This window comes from Thunnus maccoyii, chromosome 4 (assembly GCF_910596095.1).
Source record: "Thunnus maccoyii chromosome 4, fThuMac1.1, whole genome shotgun sequence".
Taxonomy (NCBI): domain Eukaryota; kingdom Metazoa; phylum Chordata; class Actinopteri; order Scombriformes; family Scombridae; genus Thunnus; species Thunnus maccoyii.
Genome location: NC_056536.1, coordinates 27,580,086 through 27,597,454, shown reverse-complemented (window position 1 = coordinate 27,597,454; position 17,369 = coordinate 27,580,086). Strand labels below are relative to the sequence as shown.

General features: G+C 39.2%; 3 protein-coding genes across 4 annotated transcripts in view; 2 read left to right on the top strand and 1 right to left on the bottom strand.

The window, feature by feature from the left end:
• The first annotated feature begins 1,131 nt into the window (after positions 1-1,131).
• ubxn10 (UBX domain protein 10) lies at positions 1,132-2,307 on the top strand. The gene is made up of 2 exons (XM_042409335.1): positions 1,132-1,293; positions 1,434-2,307. Exon 2 carries the CDS (start codon positions 1,515-1,517, stop codon positions 2,274-2,276), a length of 762 nt encoding a protein of 253 aa, XP_042265269.1. The 5' UTR covers positions 1,132-1,293; positions 1,434-1,514; the 3' UTR covers positions 2,277-2,307.
• A 1,230-nt stretch (positions 2,308-3,537) lies between these two features.
• LOC121895845 (ATP-dependent RNA helicase DDX19B-like) lies at positions 3,538-11,123 on the bottom strand. Its single transcript, XM_042409334.1, has 11 exons — positions 10,886-11,123; positions 10,621-10,684; positions 10,294-10,486; positions 10,069-10,161; positions 6,833-6,935; positions 6,625-6,739; positions 6,328-6,505; positions 5,963-6,200; positions 4,689-4,851; positions 4,412-4,603; positions 3,538-4,316 (listed from the first exon to the last, which is right to left on the bottom strand). The coding sequence occupies exons 1-11, from the start codon at positions 10,946-10,948 to the stop codon at positions 4,255-4,257; spliced, it is 1,464 nt and encodes a 487-aa protein (XP_042265268.1). The 5' UTR covers positions 10,949-11,123; the 3' UTR covers positions 3,538-4,254.
• Positions 11,124-14,119: 2,996 nt separating this feature from the next.
• vwa5b1 (von Willebrand factor A domain containing 5B1) overlaps positions 14,120-17,369 on the top strand; it is a 29,161-nt gene continuing 25,911 nt past the window's right edge. For both annotated transcript variants that reach the window (XM_042408195.1, XM_042408194.1), the window contains exons 1-2: positions 14,120-16,897; positions 17,097-17,258. In XM_042408195.1, coding sequence (XP_042264129.1) covers positions 16,720-16,897; positions 17,097-17,258 — 340 coding nt within the window. In that variant the 5' untranslated portion in view covers positions 14,120-16,719. The remainder of the gene's footprint in view (positions 16,898-17,096; positions 17,259-17,369) is intronic.

Genomic DNA, 17,369 nt, shown 5'->3' with positions numbered 1-17,369 from the left:
ACCACTCATGGAATTTGTTTTGTTTTAAAACATCAAATCAGAGAGGATTTATTGGATTGTTTGACACTGATCAACAAAAAAAGACCCTTTAAAAGTGACTATAGCTGTGAAATAAATGTAGTGGAGTAAGAAGCACAATGTTTACCTGTAAAATGTAGTGGAGTGGAAGTATAAAGTAGCATGAAATGGAAATACTCAAGTAAAATAAAAGTGCCTTGAAACTTAGGTACAGTACTTGGGTAAATGTGCTTAGTCACAGTCCACCACTGGCTATAACTGTATATAACCATGTTTTTCAGCAGGTTTCTGAGACCACAAACAGAACTAATGTGTCATTTTCTATGGTGGATACCAGTTCAAAATCAGGTTTACAAACAGTTCTCATTAAAGTTAGGAAAAGCCCTGAAGCATCGAGGTAATTAATCAATGTTAGGTATGTTTTTTGAGCTGTTAAAGAGGGTTTGGCATTGCCGGGACCTCACAACCCTAAAATCAGAGTTACATCTAGCTGCAGGCCTTTTTTTTAAGAATCTATTTTTTTTAATAAATCATCAAAAGTACACACATCTACTGTACAAAAAGTTGTAGATCAACAAGATTTACTGCAGCACAATCATTGTAGAGCTTATTTACAATTGCTGAATTATCTTATTTATCAGTGATGAAATCTAAATTTAGCTGGGGAATGAGTCCAATCTAAAGAAAACTGATTCAACTCATTTATTTACAGACCACATTTAAGCAAATTTAAACTGAACTTGAAGTCTGAAACCCTGCATTTTTAATTGGCTTAATCTGTGAGAGCCAACCTTTAATTAAGACCAAATAAACTGACAATGAAGATTGAAATCCACATATTAATCTCTACATCTATGCAACTGCAGATTCAATTAATCTCCAGCATTGCTAGAAATGATTTGCTCTCACGGTAACGTAGAGGTGATATTAATCAGCTTTCAATTAATTTCTTATTCTTACACTTGATCAGCTGAACAGAGCAAACACATGGAAAAATAAAAACTTTTAAGAACTCCAGATGCCCTCAATCAACTCAACTCAATCACTCTTTTTTTATTTCTGTTTTTTATTTTTGCATACTTGACAAATTTCACTTGAGATTAGAAATAAAGTATCCTGTGTCATATACAGTTGCGTACATCTAACAGCAGGAGGCTCCCTGCCTTCAACTACAGGCCGTCGTCAAGGCAACCAGGCTGTCATGGTAACCGCGCTGACGCTGACGAGCGGCACTTCCTGCTGACGCCGTGAAACTGGATGGAAAGCGACACAAAAGTAATGCGCAGACACGGCATTTTAACGTCTTAACCTTTCATTTAGCGACAGTAGTGTGTATTTAGACTTCCATGTTGTATGACAAGCTTCTAACACTGTCTTAGTGTTGTGTAGTAACTTTCTGTGCTCCTTTCATGAAGGATTGAAGCCGAGAAACAACTGTGAATCTTGACTGTCTTCAACTCTTAATCGCAAGAAAGAGGCTCAACAGCTGCTCATTAATGCATTTAACAAGGCCAAAGTCCTCCAAAGGGCGAAGCAGACCCGCTGTAAACAACTCTCTATATGCAAGTGACACAGACAGCATCCAGAGGCCGCCTGAGTCTGGATACAGCAGGCCGGACAGGAACCTCCGCTCCCAGTCCCAGCCAATAATGTGGCAGGCCAGCCAGCTGAGCCAGGATCAAGTCCTGCAGATGCTGCAACAAGCACCTGCCGCCCCCCCGCAGTCCTTAAACAAATACAAGGTGCTTCCATCCATCGAGAGGAGGCGGTCAGAGGTGAGTCCTGGGAGAAACCTGGACAAGCAGATGTCAAAGCTCCACCTGTCTGATGATGCTCTCCTGCAGCAGAGGCATGAGGAGCCAGATCTCCCCTCATCCATGGCTGTGACCCAGACCAGCAGCCCTGAGGTGGACAAGAGGGCTGATGGGCCTCAGCCTCATGATCCAGAATCAAAAATGACCAGAGAAGAAGACAGCTCCTCTGCAGGTACCACTGGCAACTTGCTGTTAGCTATCAGAGCACCATGCGGGAGGAGGTTTCAGCAGCACTTTGACCCCACAGACGCTCTACGGATGGTGAGAGCCAGTGCAGAGGCCAGGTATGGAACCAGGTATGGAGAGGTTTCCATTGAGACCATGGACGTGCCACGCAGGACCTTCACAGACATGGATATGACTTTGGCCCAGTGTGGCATCTTGAACAGATCAGTGCTGTGCATCTCTCAGACTGACAGTGAGGTGGAGCATGAGAGAGCCTAAAAAACTTTAAAGTCTTGTTTTCCAGTTGAAATTAGGCTGCCTGGTGGTATTTATGTATACACAAGGTTGTCTCTTCTGGTTACTTTTATTGACTAAAGCTAATTCAGTACAAATAGGTCCAATAATTAATTTTGGTAACTTGTTTTGCTGCACTATTGCACATAATACTCTAGAGCTGCAATGATTAGTCGATTAATCGATTGGTTGCCAACTATCAAATTAATCAGCAGCTGTTTTGATAGTCGATCAGTTGTTTTGAGTCATTTTTTAAGAAAAAAAGTCTTTTTCTCTGATTCCAGCTTCTCAAATGCGATTATTTCCTGGTTTATTTGGTCTTCTATGATAGTAAAATGAATATTTTTGGGGTGTGGACTGTTGTTTGGGACAAAAGACGATATTTGAGTACGTCAGCTTGGACTCTGGGAAACGGTGATCAACATTTTTCACCATTTTTTCTGACATTCTATGGACCAAACAACTAATCGATTAATTATTAGTTGCAGCCCTATAATACTCCAGACAACTGCATTAAAATGTAACCTGTATGTCTGTATATAACCACAGCTGCATAAGGACATTTAATATGACATGTATGTTCTATTTCAGTAAGACTACACAAGATTTTAATCAAAATAGCAAAGTAAGCACTTGGATATGGTGTCAGATATTGATTTAGACATAAAAGTCTGGTTTATGTATGTGAAACTGGCGTTGGTGCTGGCACTCAATAGCAAAGTGTAATCAGATTATTGTATTTTCACCAGGCCTGCTGACAAATGCAGCCACAAACTGTTTATTTGCCATTTTCCACGTCATTTCTTCAAAGTTAATGTTCTTAAATGCCAAATAAAAGTCTTTCATTAGGGTGCAGAGGCACAGCTGCTCATTACAAGGTTGTCAATAGCTGGTGAATCCATCAGACTATTTTTATACTAGAACTACTGCCCTGCTTCTCAAGTGTGTAAAAACATGAGTGCATCGAAAGTTAGCCTTTATCCTGTGCTTTTTTAGCTTGGCATCTGTTGAGTCATACGTCGAGACAGAAGCAACAAGCGGCACAAAAGAGAGGAGAAAAGGAAGCTGACTAATGCACATCAAACAGGAAAATAGCAAGCACTCAACTGTTACATCGTACCCTACTGAATTGAGTCACAAAATTATTTCTGGATGGATAAGAGCTCCGCGTGTGATGAAGACTGGAAATAACACTTCAAAACTAATCAAACGTCTTTCAACATAAACACGAGACACGAAACACCTGCTCACTCTGGAAGGTTTATTAAAACAAACAATCACACTGTTAAGTTCAAAAACCTGTCCATTGACAAGCTAAAGCTGTCCTGCAAAAAACAGCATTTCAGCAGCAATAAACTGTCTGAACAGGTTTCACATTTGATAGTTATATTTATTTTTTTGTCCACACAAAAAAAACTGAGCAACAGCTCTGGATTCACAGTCTGATAAAGCATCAAATGAAATGATAAGTAAAGTAATAAGTCAACTACCACTAAGCTCAAACAGGCATTTTTCAAACCTTCAAATGCTTCAAGTCACTCATGGATATTTTATGTGAAATCAACCTTGATCAAGCCGTGCAAACATCTATAGATGAGACACACTAGTAATTCACTTCAGATAATCAAAAACACGACACAGCAAACCATAAACTCTAGTATTAGCACCACCCTTCCAAAATGCTGTTTTAACAGCTAGTGGTTAGTTTTTTGTCTCTGGGAGACACATCTTAAGGCTTAAGGTGACTTCAGTGATCAAAAAAAATAAATCAAAAAGTCGGACAAATCAAATCTTAAGTGAAAAAGTTACTGCTATGAAAGAAGTCTGCATAGTCAACATTAGCATGCATCTCTCTTTTGTAAACAATATAATGCAAACAATAAACCCTTGAAAGAACTCAAGTCACATTTGAGGTAACACGTCTAACTGCTTCAGTATTCGGTAGTGCATGTAAACAAAGCGTTCAGGTCATCAGGCTTTCCATTTCTTCAAGATTGTCAGTGTCAAGTTTAGTGATTCTCCTGTCTGTTGGAGAAAGAGAGAGAGAAAGAAGAAAAATCATGTTTGGATCCTAATATTTGATGTATTACATGATCAAACTGGAAGAAACAGGAACATACTGAAATGCATCTCAATTTGGTTGATGATATCCATGCTGTGTTTGCTGTCAACCATATTGACAGCAAATCCTCTTCTGCCGAAGCGTCCGGTGCGGCCGATCCGGTGAAGGTAAGTCTCGTTGTCAGCGTTCCCATCCATGTCCACGGGGAGGTCGAAGTTGACCACCAGTGACACCTGCTCCACGTCAATACCTGTGATCAACATAACCATGAATGGGAGTTGAGATATAAATACTCACCTCTAAACATTAAGTGAAGGTTTTAAAATCTCTCTTACCTCTGGAGCACACATTTGTGGTCACGAGCACCTTCTCCTTGCCTTGCCTGAAGCGTTCGATGACAGCAGCTCTCTGCTCCACTGTCATTTCCCCGCTCAACAACGCCACCTGGTGGCCCTCTTTGGTCAGGTGTGCAGTCAGCCAAGAAGCCATCTTGCGAGTCTGCAGAGAAAAAAAACATTTAAAAACATTAGCTAACAGAACAGCTCATACTAAGTCTCCAAAGTCAGTAGGATTTAGCATTTGGGGACCTTGTATGTCTGTAGCAAAATGTTATTTCAATCCATCTGGAAGATGTTGAGATACCCCACTAGATCTAGATCTGGATAAAAACATCAGAAAACCCTGAAAAATGCCAATAACAATATCCTAGAGCGAAAAGTGACATCATTAAACATGTTTTGTCAAAAAACAGTGCACAACCCAAAAATATTCTTCTTGCTATAATGTAAGACAAAGAAAGGCAGCAAATTCTCACATTAAAAACCTGGAACCATCAAATCTTTGGCATTTTTGCTTGAAAACTGACAAACAATTATCAAATAATTGTGAATATTCTTTCGATTTACTAATCCACTAACTGTTGCAACTCTAGTCAGCTTCATCCTCTGAGGATTGTGGATGCCTGTGCAAAAATTAAAACAATCCATCCAATACACGTTGAGATATTTCAGTCGGGACCAAAATGGTTGACCGACTGCCATCGTCATCCCTTGGCTGCTGACGTGGGTGCTTAGGCCAAATATATTAACACTACACAACTACAGCACAGTTGATTGTATCTCTAGCATTCCTCTGAGATTTAGTCATGTCAGTGAATGATGGTGGTATTTAGTCAAGACACCTCTGCTGAGGGCGAATGACATCATTTCTCTCTCTCCTGAGCTGCAGCCTTTTTAAAGCTGGTGATAGGAAAGGGACAATGGCGCTCTATGAAAACCTGCAGTGAAATCCCAAGTAGGTGCTCTTTCTCCAAGCTTTCCATTTCCTGTGAATTTAATAGCAGCCCTGCTGGGGAAATGGATGCATTTTAAGTATATGACTGGTGATTTTCTATATTTTTCTTATTGTTAACATGTTCATGCAGAGCCAAACCAACAATGGTTTGATCTGCTTAACCAGTCATTAAGATTCATCTTCTGGGGAAAACAAATGTCTGTAACAAATTTCAAGGCAATTCATTTAATAGTTGAAATACCAGGTGAGTCCAACAGTACAATAACAACCATTGTAATGACATGTGTGCTGTGCATAGCTACAGTAACTGACTCACATGGCAGAAGATCATGGCCTGTGCGATGGTAAGGCTCCCGTATAGATTACAGAGTGCTGTGAACTTGTCCTCCTTCTCCTTGCAGACCACATAGAACTGCTTGATGGTGTCCAGTGTCTCCTCTTCACGCTTCAGCCTGATGATATTGGGGTCGGGAACCACCTGCTCAGCAAACTTCCACACAGACTCCTCAAAGGTTGCAGAGAAAAGGAGCATCTGACAGTCTTTATTCAGCAGTCTGCACCAGATGAAGAGAATGAGGACAGGAGAAGCTTGTTGAATGACATGACAAAGAAAATGCATCCTCTATTATTATCATCATCATCATCAGTAGATGCTTGTAGGTTTATCTGAAAGGAGCCCACCTATGGATACGAATGCTCTGGTCCCGATGACCCTGCGTAGCAATCATCACATCAGCCTCATCCAGCACAAACATTGTAATCTTCTTGGGGTCAATGAGCTTGTACTTGGTGCACCAGTCGAGGACGGTGCCTGGTGTTCCTATGATAATCTGCTCCTGCAACTTGATGCCTCGCTCCACTGAACATAAAGCAGAAATTTATGGAGTGATACAGCCAACAGCGGCGACCAAATGACTTGAAATACCATTTTGCTACCGATCCCATCAGGCGTCATTACGATTACGGTAATGTTCTTACCTTTGTTGCCCCGAATGGCATACGCCAGTTTCACATCAGGATAAAATTTCCCCATTTGCTCGATTACTTGACCAATCTGCAGAGCGAGCTCGTATGTTGGCGAGATGCAAAGACACTGGAAGAACCAAACAGTTTTTATGGGTGAGTACATTTCAGACTACAGATTTGTGAACCCCGGCTGGCGGTGCAGATTACATGTTATGCTTACCTGAGTCCATTTGTTGGCTGTGTTTACATGGCTGAGCATGGCCAGAGAAAATGCAGCAGTTTTACCTGTGCCAGACTGTGACTGGGCGATCAGATTCTGAGGTCTGGAACCAAAGAAAACATGAAAAACAAACTGAATTACTCAAAACAGATTAATGTTAAATTAGATTTTAGAGAAGAGGGATAAAAACAGTTACTGTTTTTATACTTAGGTTTTTGTACAGATTAAAATGAGATATAATGCTTTCATTTGTGAGTTTCAGAGGTACTAGTGAGCAGATTTTACTACCTTTTGAGAGAATCAGGTTAGCAGCTTCTCCTTGTTTCCAGTCTTTATGCTAAGCTGAGCATCTCCTGGTTGCAGCCTCATATTCAAAAGACAGATATGAGAGTGGTATCCTCTCATCTGACTCTCCACTAGAAAGTGAGTGAGTGTATTTCCCAGAATGTCGAAGAATTTACTTAAAAAGGATTTTAATAACTAGTGTTGTTAGAGAGTTTCTGGCATTAAATTTAAAAGGACAATTGTTACATAACATTTACTTCATGCCAATTTTCTTTCCACATTTACTTATTTTCCATTATTTTTATAGTATGTTATAGTTTCAAACCTAGCTTACAATCAGCTGTCCAGACTAACACTGATACAGTAAAAACACTGATATGATGTGTGATATGTTTTTAAAATGCACAATGTTTTTAAGTCTTAGTCATTAGAATATGGCATAAAAATAACAACAAAGAAAAATAAAAGAACAAAGTTTTGTCATTAAGCCAAATTCTGCACTGAACTGCATTTAAATGAATTAGATAAGATAATTATAACACAAACATTCTGGCTTCAGGTTCTCAGTTGTGAGAATTTCCTGCCTTTCATTTTTATATTGTTGTAAATTAAATATCTTTGAGTTTTAGACTGTTGGTTCAATCAAACTAGCAAGTTGAAGACCTTAGAGCCTGAGAAATTATGATGGACACTTCACTATTTTCTGACATTTAATATAATAAACATTAAAGGTTAAATGAAAAAACAAAAACAGATCGCTCAATGATGAGTGATAATAGCTGTTTGCGCCCTAAACAGAATAATCCTTCAATAAGCAAAAAGAGGTTACTGGGTCAAGAGTGCTTTAACCCAACAATAGATTACTTTTATTAGATTAATCTATGGATTTTTTAAAAAATTAATAATTGATCAATTGTTTGGTCTATTATAGAAAATTGTTAAAACATCCATCAAAATTTCCCAGAGTCCAAGATGATGACATTAAGTTGCTTTTGTTTGTCCAAGAGACCAGTCCTAAACCAAATATTTTATTTTTTCATTATATAAAAAAGGGGGAAGAGCAGCAAATCCTCCCATCTGAGAAACTTGAACCAGCAAATATTTGGTACGTTTCCTTAATTAATGACTTAACAGTTGGAATAGATCTTTATTGGGTGGAAAATTGTTTTTGGTCTTTGTCATCAAATCATAGATGATTCTTACATCTATGAGCCACATTACACATTAAAAAACAGTTCATGTGTCGTCTCTCATCTCAGTCACTTTGCAGAGTTCAGAATACTGATGGCACTTGGGATGAAGGACTTGTTAAACACATTTTTAGTTGCCAGAAGCACTCTATAGCGCCTCCCAGAACACAAAGGCTCAAACTGACTGAACAGAGGATGAGAGCCATCTACTAGGATACTTTTTTCTCGTCTTTTCCGCAATGAGTTGAATCGAGGACTTTTGGGGTTTGCCAACTATTCTGCTGGCGGTTAGTTCAAACCTGTAGGGCTGCAACTAACGTTTATTATCAATTAATCTGACAATTATTTTCTCAATTAATCAATTAAACCATTTTGCCTACAAAGTGTCAGAAATTAGAGAAAAATTGTGAAAAATGAAGGTTATAGTTTTCCAGAGTGGAAGGTGATGTCTTCAATTATCTTGTGTTGTGGGACTAACAGTCCAAAAGCCAAGAAAAAAAACAAAACAAAAAAGCATCAGATCGTCACATTTGTGAAGCTGTAACCAACAAACATTTGGCATTTTTGCTTAAAAATGACTAAAATGATTATTCAATTATCACAATAGTTGCTGATTCATTCTCTGTCGAATGACTAATCAATTTATCAACTAATCTTTGCAGCGCTACACTCCTGGAATGTTTATTCTAAGACCTACAATTACTACAAACAAGTGATCATGCCAGGTGGGAAGATGAAAAGTTAACAATGTCAACCCAAAAGGTTTTGTGAACTAGTTCTAAAATTTGCTGACTAACACTGAGGCTGCTGAGTCTCCTGAGAAGATGAAGTCGCTGTGAAAATATACTCACCTGGAAGTCAACAACAGTCAACAGTGATTTCTCCGTCTAAACTTCTCACATGGCTTCATTTCAATAAATGTACAAATGATCCAGTATTTTAACAAAAATCAAAATTTAGAGAAAAAGTCCAAAAACTGATGTCATATATAATATCAGACCTTTGTTTTTTCTTCTTTCCTCTCCCATTAATCATCTCAAGACCCCTCAGATTTACCTGGTGACCCTTTGGAGGGGCCAAACCCCTAGGTTGAGAACCACTGGACTAAACTAGCTAACTGTGTATAAAGTAGTTGAAACTAGCTCCACCTCCAGCAGCTACAACAGCAACATGCTGCTCTAACACTGATGATTCTATACTGATAATCTAATGATGTCATATATATTATGAAATATCAGTTTGTTTGGCATTTTTGCTTAAAAACTTACAAAGATGATTATTCGATTATCAAAACAGTTGCCTATTAATGTTCAGCCAAATGACTAATCATTGCAGCTCTACAATCCTGGAAAGTTTATTCTAAGACCTACAATTTAAGTGATCTTGTCAGGCGGGAAGTTAAAAACTCTATCAACCCCAAAAGTTTTGTAAACTAGTTCTAAAATTTGCTGACCAACACTGAGGCTGCTCAGTCTCCTGAAAAGATGAAGTCACTGTGAGCATTTCTTGGAAATATACTCACCTGGAAATCAAAAACTGTACCTGTAGGTTTGAAGTTTTCCACAGTTTCAACCTGTTGGCCATCAAGTGAAACTGGCTCTATCTTTAAATGTTGTTTTCTAAAGATAATTAATTACTTTGTCCTTACCACATTGATTTCCAGCTGGCTAATTGTTGTCAGTTAATTTTAAGTTGGTCCACTAATTGATTAATCAATTAAGTCTTCCTGCACCACTCCAGAAGAGTAAAGAAAGAACTCACGGCTGTGCCAGCATCATGGGCAAAGCATTCTCCTGGATCTTGGATGGTCTATTGAAACCCATGTCGTACACACCCTTCAGCAGCTCGGGTTTCCTGTTGATCATCAAGTCAAAATAACAAGAAAACAAGTGTTTGAGGAAGGGAAAAAAAACATAAATGACCATGCATGTGCTCATTTCTTTGAGAGCCCAGTCACTCTCATAACGGTTTTCCTTGCAGACTCACAGTCTCAGCTCCTCAAAGGTCTTCACGGAGTACAGAGGAGAGGTGGGGTCCCGCTGCAGGACCTCCACCTGGTTTCTGTTCCTCACCAGAGACCGGCGGATCAGTTTATTCAGCAGGGACTGCTCGGCCAGATCCACTTTGTCCACATCTTTTCTGCAGCTTCCATTTTCAGCCTTCTCCGGCAAAATGTTTCCTGCACAGGTGGGAGGAAGAAAAAAAAAAACACACACACACCAGAGAGGATCAAACACCACCACACGTTAGTCAGCGGTTTTATTCCTCAGCTGAAGTGTTAATAAAAGAGAAAAAACGGTTGATTTAGTTTACCATTTATGTCTCCTTTCACGTTACGCGGACCACGGACTCGCTCCAGTTTCTTTGAGAGGTCAAACTAAACAGAAAAAATACAGTTTTATACATTATTAGCGGTTAAATCTGACTGATGCAACAAACTGCGTAGAAACATTACCGAGGCAGACGGCAACGCGGCTAGGTGGTAGCAGCAGATGTAGCTAGCAGCCTGCTAGCTAACGGGACGGATTAGTTGTGTTTGAAGTTACTTTTTGAGCCGTTTGTCACCTCTAAAACTCACCTGTATGGATGGAGTTGTTGCTTCTTGAACGTCGACAGCGAGCGCCCAGGAGTCTCCGGACATTTTCAAACATTAAAGGGCTTATTTTCTGTCTAGACGAGCAAGACTTTTTTATTTTTTTTTAATCAAAAAAGTTTGGTGTCAGCGTGAATGATGTGCGTGACAGTAGAGTGACGACGTGCCGCTGTGCTGACCTGAGCCAACCGCAACCCGCTGGACCACACCACTGATGCTGCCTTCAGTCCCATCGGAAAATAGCACGTTTTAACACCTGAGCCATCGGAGGCAACCAATCAAATCGACAAATAGCCTACAAATAGGAATCTGCTGGTCATTTTAGGACGGCAGCTATTGTTAACCTTAATTCTGTATCTTTAGGTGAAAAGTTGTAGGATAACTTTTAGGAAACGGCTAATTTGATCCTCTGTCGACTACATAAAAGTTACTGTTAGGTTGCTGTTTCTCTCTTTGTTTGATGATTGGTGTCAGACATTTCTCACATAAGTTTACTGTCTTCTTTACGCAACTGTGGAACCGTTTGTTTTTAGGATTAAACAAAATGTAAACGCTTAAATGTGTTCAACTTAATGTTTACGAAGTTTATGGGGGAAACCTAAAAGCACCATCGTATTCCCACCCTGTTTGCAAAGGGAACTTTCGGACACACCCGTCACAGATATCTGTTCACCACAAAACTACCACATAATGCGGTGTTTAATCAGTTCAAGGCAGTAAACTGTTCTCATCTTTATGGGAATCCGTGAAAAACAAATAATTGCAATAATATTGCACATGATATGAAATGTGCAGCGGTGGAAGACGTATTCAGAACCTTTACTTAAGTAAAAGTACCAACACAACAATGTAAAAATACTCCATTACAAGTAAAAGTCCTGCATGACAAATCCTACTTTAGTAAAAGTACATCAGTATCAGCAGCAAAATGCAGTTAAAGTATTGCAGTAAAAGTAGCCTAGTGATTTGGTCCCTCTGACTGATATATTATTATATATATATGACATCATTTGATTATTAATACTGAAGCATCAGTGCGTAAGCAGCATGTTACTGTTACATATTACTGTTGTAGCTGCTGGAGGTGGAGCTAGTTTGAACCACTTTATATACAGTTAGTTTAGTCCAGTGGTTCCCAATTTAGGGTTCGGGCCCCTCCAAAGGGTCACCAGATAAATCTGAGGGGTTGTGAGATGATTAATGGGAGAGGAAAGAAGAAAAAACAAAGTTCTGATACACAAATCTGTTTTCAGTTCTTGGACTTTTTCTCTCATCTTTGATTTTTGGTGAAATATTGGATCATTTGAATCTTTATTGAAATGAAACCGTGTCAGAAGTTTAGAGGAAAAAAAATACTATTTGGTGGAGCTGTTAACAACTCATAGACATGTGAAATGTGACCCTGACTACACACTGCTTTTTGTAAGACGTCAAAATCTGAAAAGGTTGGAGACCACTGGTTTCATTTTTAACAATGTGTTGTATTTTAAAAGCTTGTTGTATTATCTATTGTGTCAAATCTTCATCTGAAAAGTAACTAAAGCTGTCAGATTAATGTAGTGGAACAAAAAGTACAACATTTCTCTCTGAAATGTAGTGGAGTGGAAGTATAAAGTAGCATCAAATGGAAATACTCAAGTAAAGTTCAAGTACCTCAAAACTGTACTTAAGTACAGTACTTGAGTAAATGTACTTTGTTACTTTCCACCACTGGACACATCCATCACATATCTGTTCTCCACAAAACTACTATATGATGAGTATTTAATCAGTTAAAGGCAGTAGGTTATTCTCATCTTTATGTAAATCTGTGAAAAACAAACTAATTGCAATAATATTGCAGATGATGTGTCAAATCAAAACAGTCTTTATCTGTTTTATAACAGTTCAGTGATTAAGTTTCCCCAGAGCACTGATTATTGTAATCCTAATGTTTACTAATATGTATGTGCTGAAGCTTAAATCAGTTCAAGTCTAATTTTAGGCGTATAGTCATAAGTTTATATTTATAGTTTATATTTTATGTAAAGCTCTGAGTATCTGGAAAAGAGCTCTATATGAAACATGTTATTAGTATTATCATAGCTCTGTTACACAGTAGGGCTGCAACTAATGATTCTTATCATTATAGATAAATCTACTGATTATTTATTTGATAAATTGATTAATCATTTGGCCTATAAGATGTCAAAAAATAGAGAAAAATGCCCATCACAATTTTCCAACCGACAGTCATAAACCTAAAGATATTCAATTTACTTTGATCTCAGAATTTCTGCATGATCAATGACTTAATCATTTTAAATCAATTAATTGATTTCATTTTCTTGTCATTTTGATTAATTGACTAAGCGCTGATACACAATGGACTGTTGGTTGGGACAAAAGAAGGCATTTGAGGACGTCAGCTTGGGCTTTGGGGAAAACTGATCAACATTTTATGACATTTTATGGACCAAACAGCTAATCGATTAATCGAGAAAATAAGCGACAGATTAATCAATAATAGAAACAATCTTTTGTTGCAGCCCTAGTTCAAATTAGAGCTGAGGTGATTAGTTGATTAGTCAAGCTTAAATCAATTATTTTGATAATCAATTTAGCTTTGAAGTCATTTCTAAGGCCAAAAAAAGCAGAACATTCCCTTGTTTCCACTTTTCAATTCATCACCTTGAATTTCAGGATTTTTTTAGGGCATTGACACTATCTTCTGACTAAATGATTAACTGAGAAAATAATAGTCAGATCAGTTGATAAGGAGGATGATCATTAGTTGCAGCTGCAGTTCAAAGTCTCATATGTTACTAAAACAAAACCTCCAAATTTAAGTGGAATTTGCCTTTAACCCTATTTGGTTGTTGTGAGAAAGAGAGAATGCGTGTGTATGTGTGTGCACGTTTTTGTTACCTCATTGGGACCTTTTCCGGTAGCAACACCGATCTTGTCTGGACCAGTAGTCCTCATGGGGACCAAGGGCCGGTCCCAATGAGGCAAAGCGTCATTTCTGAGGTCCTAGTCAGGGTTTGGGTTAGGCTGTCCACAATGAATGGAAGTCAATACAATGTCCTAACAAGGATAGCTGCGCAAACATGTGTGTGTGTGTGTATGTATGTGCGTGTATGTGTATGTGTGTGTGTGACAGTGTTTGGGAGGTTGAGAAACAGATAGGCAGGGAGAGGGAGGGGGGGGGGGGGGATGGGGGAGTTTTATTGGCTGCAGGTTAATTCAATTTGGAGGCGGATGCTGAGTTTCAGCCAACCCACCCACACACTCACACGCTCACACACACATTCACACACACTCACACATACATAGAGAGAGAGAGAGAGAGAGAGAGAAACATGCATCATCTACATTATCACCACTACCACGATGACTTTATAAACACATATTAATTGTCATGGTAACCCCAGCAAGAAAACAGATGGATCAAACCAAGTGATAACAAAACATAGAGACAGCCAAACACCCACCATAGGTTTAAAACGTTAAAGTCTTTCCAATCCCCCCAGAGGGAGGAAAAGAGAGGTGATATGATGGAGAGACTTCCAATCACATGTTGCTCCAAGCCTTTATTTCACTCTCCTGGTGTTACAGTACATGTCATTTAATCTGATCCCTGGCTATTAAATAGGGTACCTGAACAGTTCCTCTCTTGTCATCGATGTCAGGGAAGGCTGGAGTGAGTGGGTGGTGCTGAAGCTTTGCATGCATAGGGGATGGGAAGGGGGGATATTTATTAGAAGGACTGGACCCTCTGTCTCAACCCCTCTCTCTCTCTCTCTCTCAAAGCCCTCCAACTCCAGCAGCCACAGGGAGGAGGAGGGGGAAGAGGAGGAGGAGGAGACAATAAATGAAACCGTTTTTTGTAACCACATGTTGCTGTGCTTGATTGAACTGCTGCAGCAGGTCCTACCTACCTTCCTTTTCTTTGCATTGTACATCTAACTAACAATGTGGCTGCTGCATCTGTAGTTTCTGCCACCTGTGGCAGCACTCCTATTCCCTCTACGCCACAGAGAGAGAACAAAAAAGAAGAGCTCAGAGAGGTCGGAGAGGAGGAGGATATCTTTCATGGTAAGTGGACTTCTGACAGAGAGAGATCCTCGCTGCATACCCAGTTGACACAAATGAAAGGTAAGATAATCAGGCTGATACTGTGATCATATCAGATGCATTTTAATGCCGCAGTGTGTCTCTCTGATCATGCATGTTTAAACATCACTGTCATTTGTTCAGAATGAGGGAAAAGGTCAGCCAGATGATGATTAAAACTGCCAATTGATGCATCTTGATTTGCACTGTTAACAGATATAAAGACACCGTGTTTCAACAGGTGGTTACCACAGCATCTGCTCTCTGTTTTGACACTAATGAGAGCAAAGAAGTGTGGCAATGCTGGTAGAAAATGTTGAGAGTTAATGGTTTGGTGGTGTTTTAGCAAACCCTGAGGGAGGTAGGGTGATTCATATGACTGAGCCAACCAGGAGAAAAGCACCGTGGGACTGACACTATTAACATTAATTACTATAAGCTGAAAGACTGTAAAGAAAAAGGATGCACTCACTCACCATGCAGTTCACTGAAATTTAGTTTTATTTTCTTATCACCTTTTATATGAGACAGATCTCTAATTTCACATGAATTAGTAATTATTTAAGGATGCTCAGGGTCTGTATCTCATCACTTTTGTCAGCATATGGATATTTTGCAGTCCAGCTGTGCTTGAATTTTTATGTTAAGTCTTTCTTTATTTACATTTAAGGCTTTATATTTCCACTGAGGGACAAAGGGGATGTGTTCATCAGTTTGCTTTGCAATCTGTGGTTGACTGGACACATGATGGCACTGTTGAGACAGACAACAAAATAGCCTGTAATTGCATCTGAATGACCTTTTCCTCACCATAAATAACCATGTGGTGCCTAAAACGCCGGTTCTGACTATTAGAGGGACTGATCGAATTTGTTATTGACCCTGATGTAGCCGGGGAATATGAGTGAGAGAGTTGTCTCATCTTGTCTGTGCAACCTGTTTGAATTTATCCAAGAGAATATGATTTTGTGGATTGCAGAAGAAAGAGACCGCCCGGTGTTTTCATTCCAATCAGTCACTGTATCACAATTAAAGGCACACTTTGGAGCCGTTACTGGTCAGCGCAGGCAAGCAGGCAAGCAGGCAAGCAAGCAAGCAAGCAAGCAGAGCTGTCTCTATGGAAATTGCTTTCGTCATAACACTTCCTATCAAGCCTGTGCTGGGGCTCTGGTCGTGCCGCACACACAGACCCTTGATAGCACATAACCAAGATTGTTGGTGGAGGAGATGACATTAATAATAAAGCACGGCCCCGAAGCGACAGATAATTTTATTGTATATATTACATAGTTAGCGATGCTGCTTTTTACCTCGAGCATTTTAAATGTGTCTTAAGTTTCTTTTTTCCCCCTCACTATGACACTGAGTATTGATTTTCTATCCTATTATATTAGTGGTTGGTGTGTTGTAATGATAATACCACCCTAAATTTGTTTTATTGCTGTGACGTTTATCTCAAATCCTCAAGGGACCAGTGTCACCCATCCTTAGGCTCCTGGTTTTCCATTATATCCTTGAAGATTATTGATGTTGGAAAACCTATAAAACCCGACGTACTGAACTGACATCTAAATAACAGCTTTCATGTAGTTTTGGAGTCAGTAATGAGACCCTGCAGTGTGTTTGATGTTATTGCTGGGTAATGAAAAGAAGCAAAACATAGGGGACATAACGTTATCTGACGAGTTTTTTCTTTGAACTTTTTTTTTTTTTTTTTTTTTTACATGTTTCTGGCAATGAACCAGAATCCTAAAACCAGCACCATGCCTGGACTCATTAACAAGGAGAACCGGAGCGCTCTGCCCCTCAGTGTCTCTGACATCACTTCCTGTGTCAGAGGTTATACTCTGGCCCTGACGGCTTCTATGACCTATGAAAATATTGAGGATCATGCAATCGAGGGTAAGTGAGTACACTACAGAAGACTAATTTGTTTACTTTAGTTTACTACGTGACCACTTTCAACAAATCTAATTCCACTTTATGCTCCGAAACACTGTTGTAAAATTCAATATTATCGACCGAATATGTGTAATTGCTTGTTTGCTGCACCTGGTTCATGCACTTATTTTCTGTTTCTTCCTCTCGTACTGCTTTTTAGGCATATTTATTTATCCACTGGAGGAAAATTCCATTGTTGTGGGGTTTGAGGCGATGATATCCAGTCAGATTATAACACTGCAAATCAAAGACAAGGCAAAAATTGACGACTGTTATCTGGATTTCTGCAACACATCTAATGGAGGCCTCCAGAGTGGCAGCGGTAAGATTAAAGCTGCTCTAATCAATATTTTTATACTAGCAATGGATCAAAAGACTATCTGTATTATGAAAGGGGTCGCCTCTAGTGATGAACTCACAAAAAATTCTGACT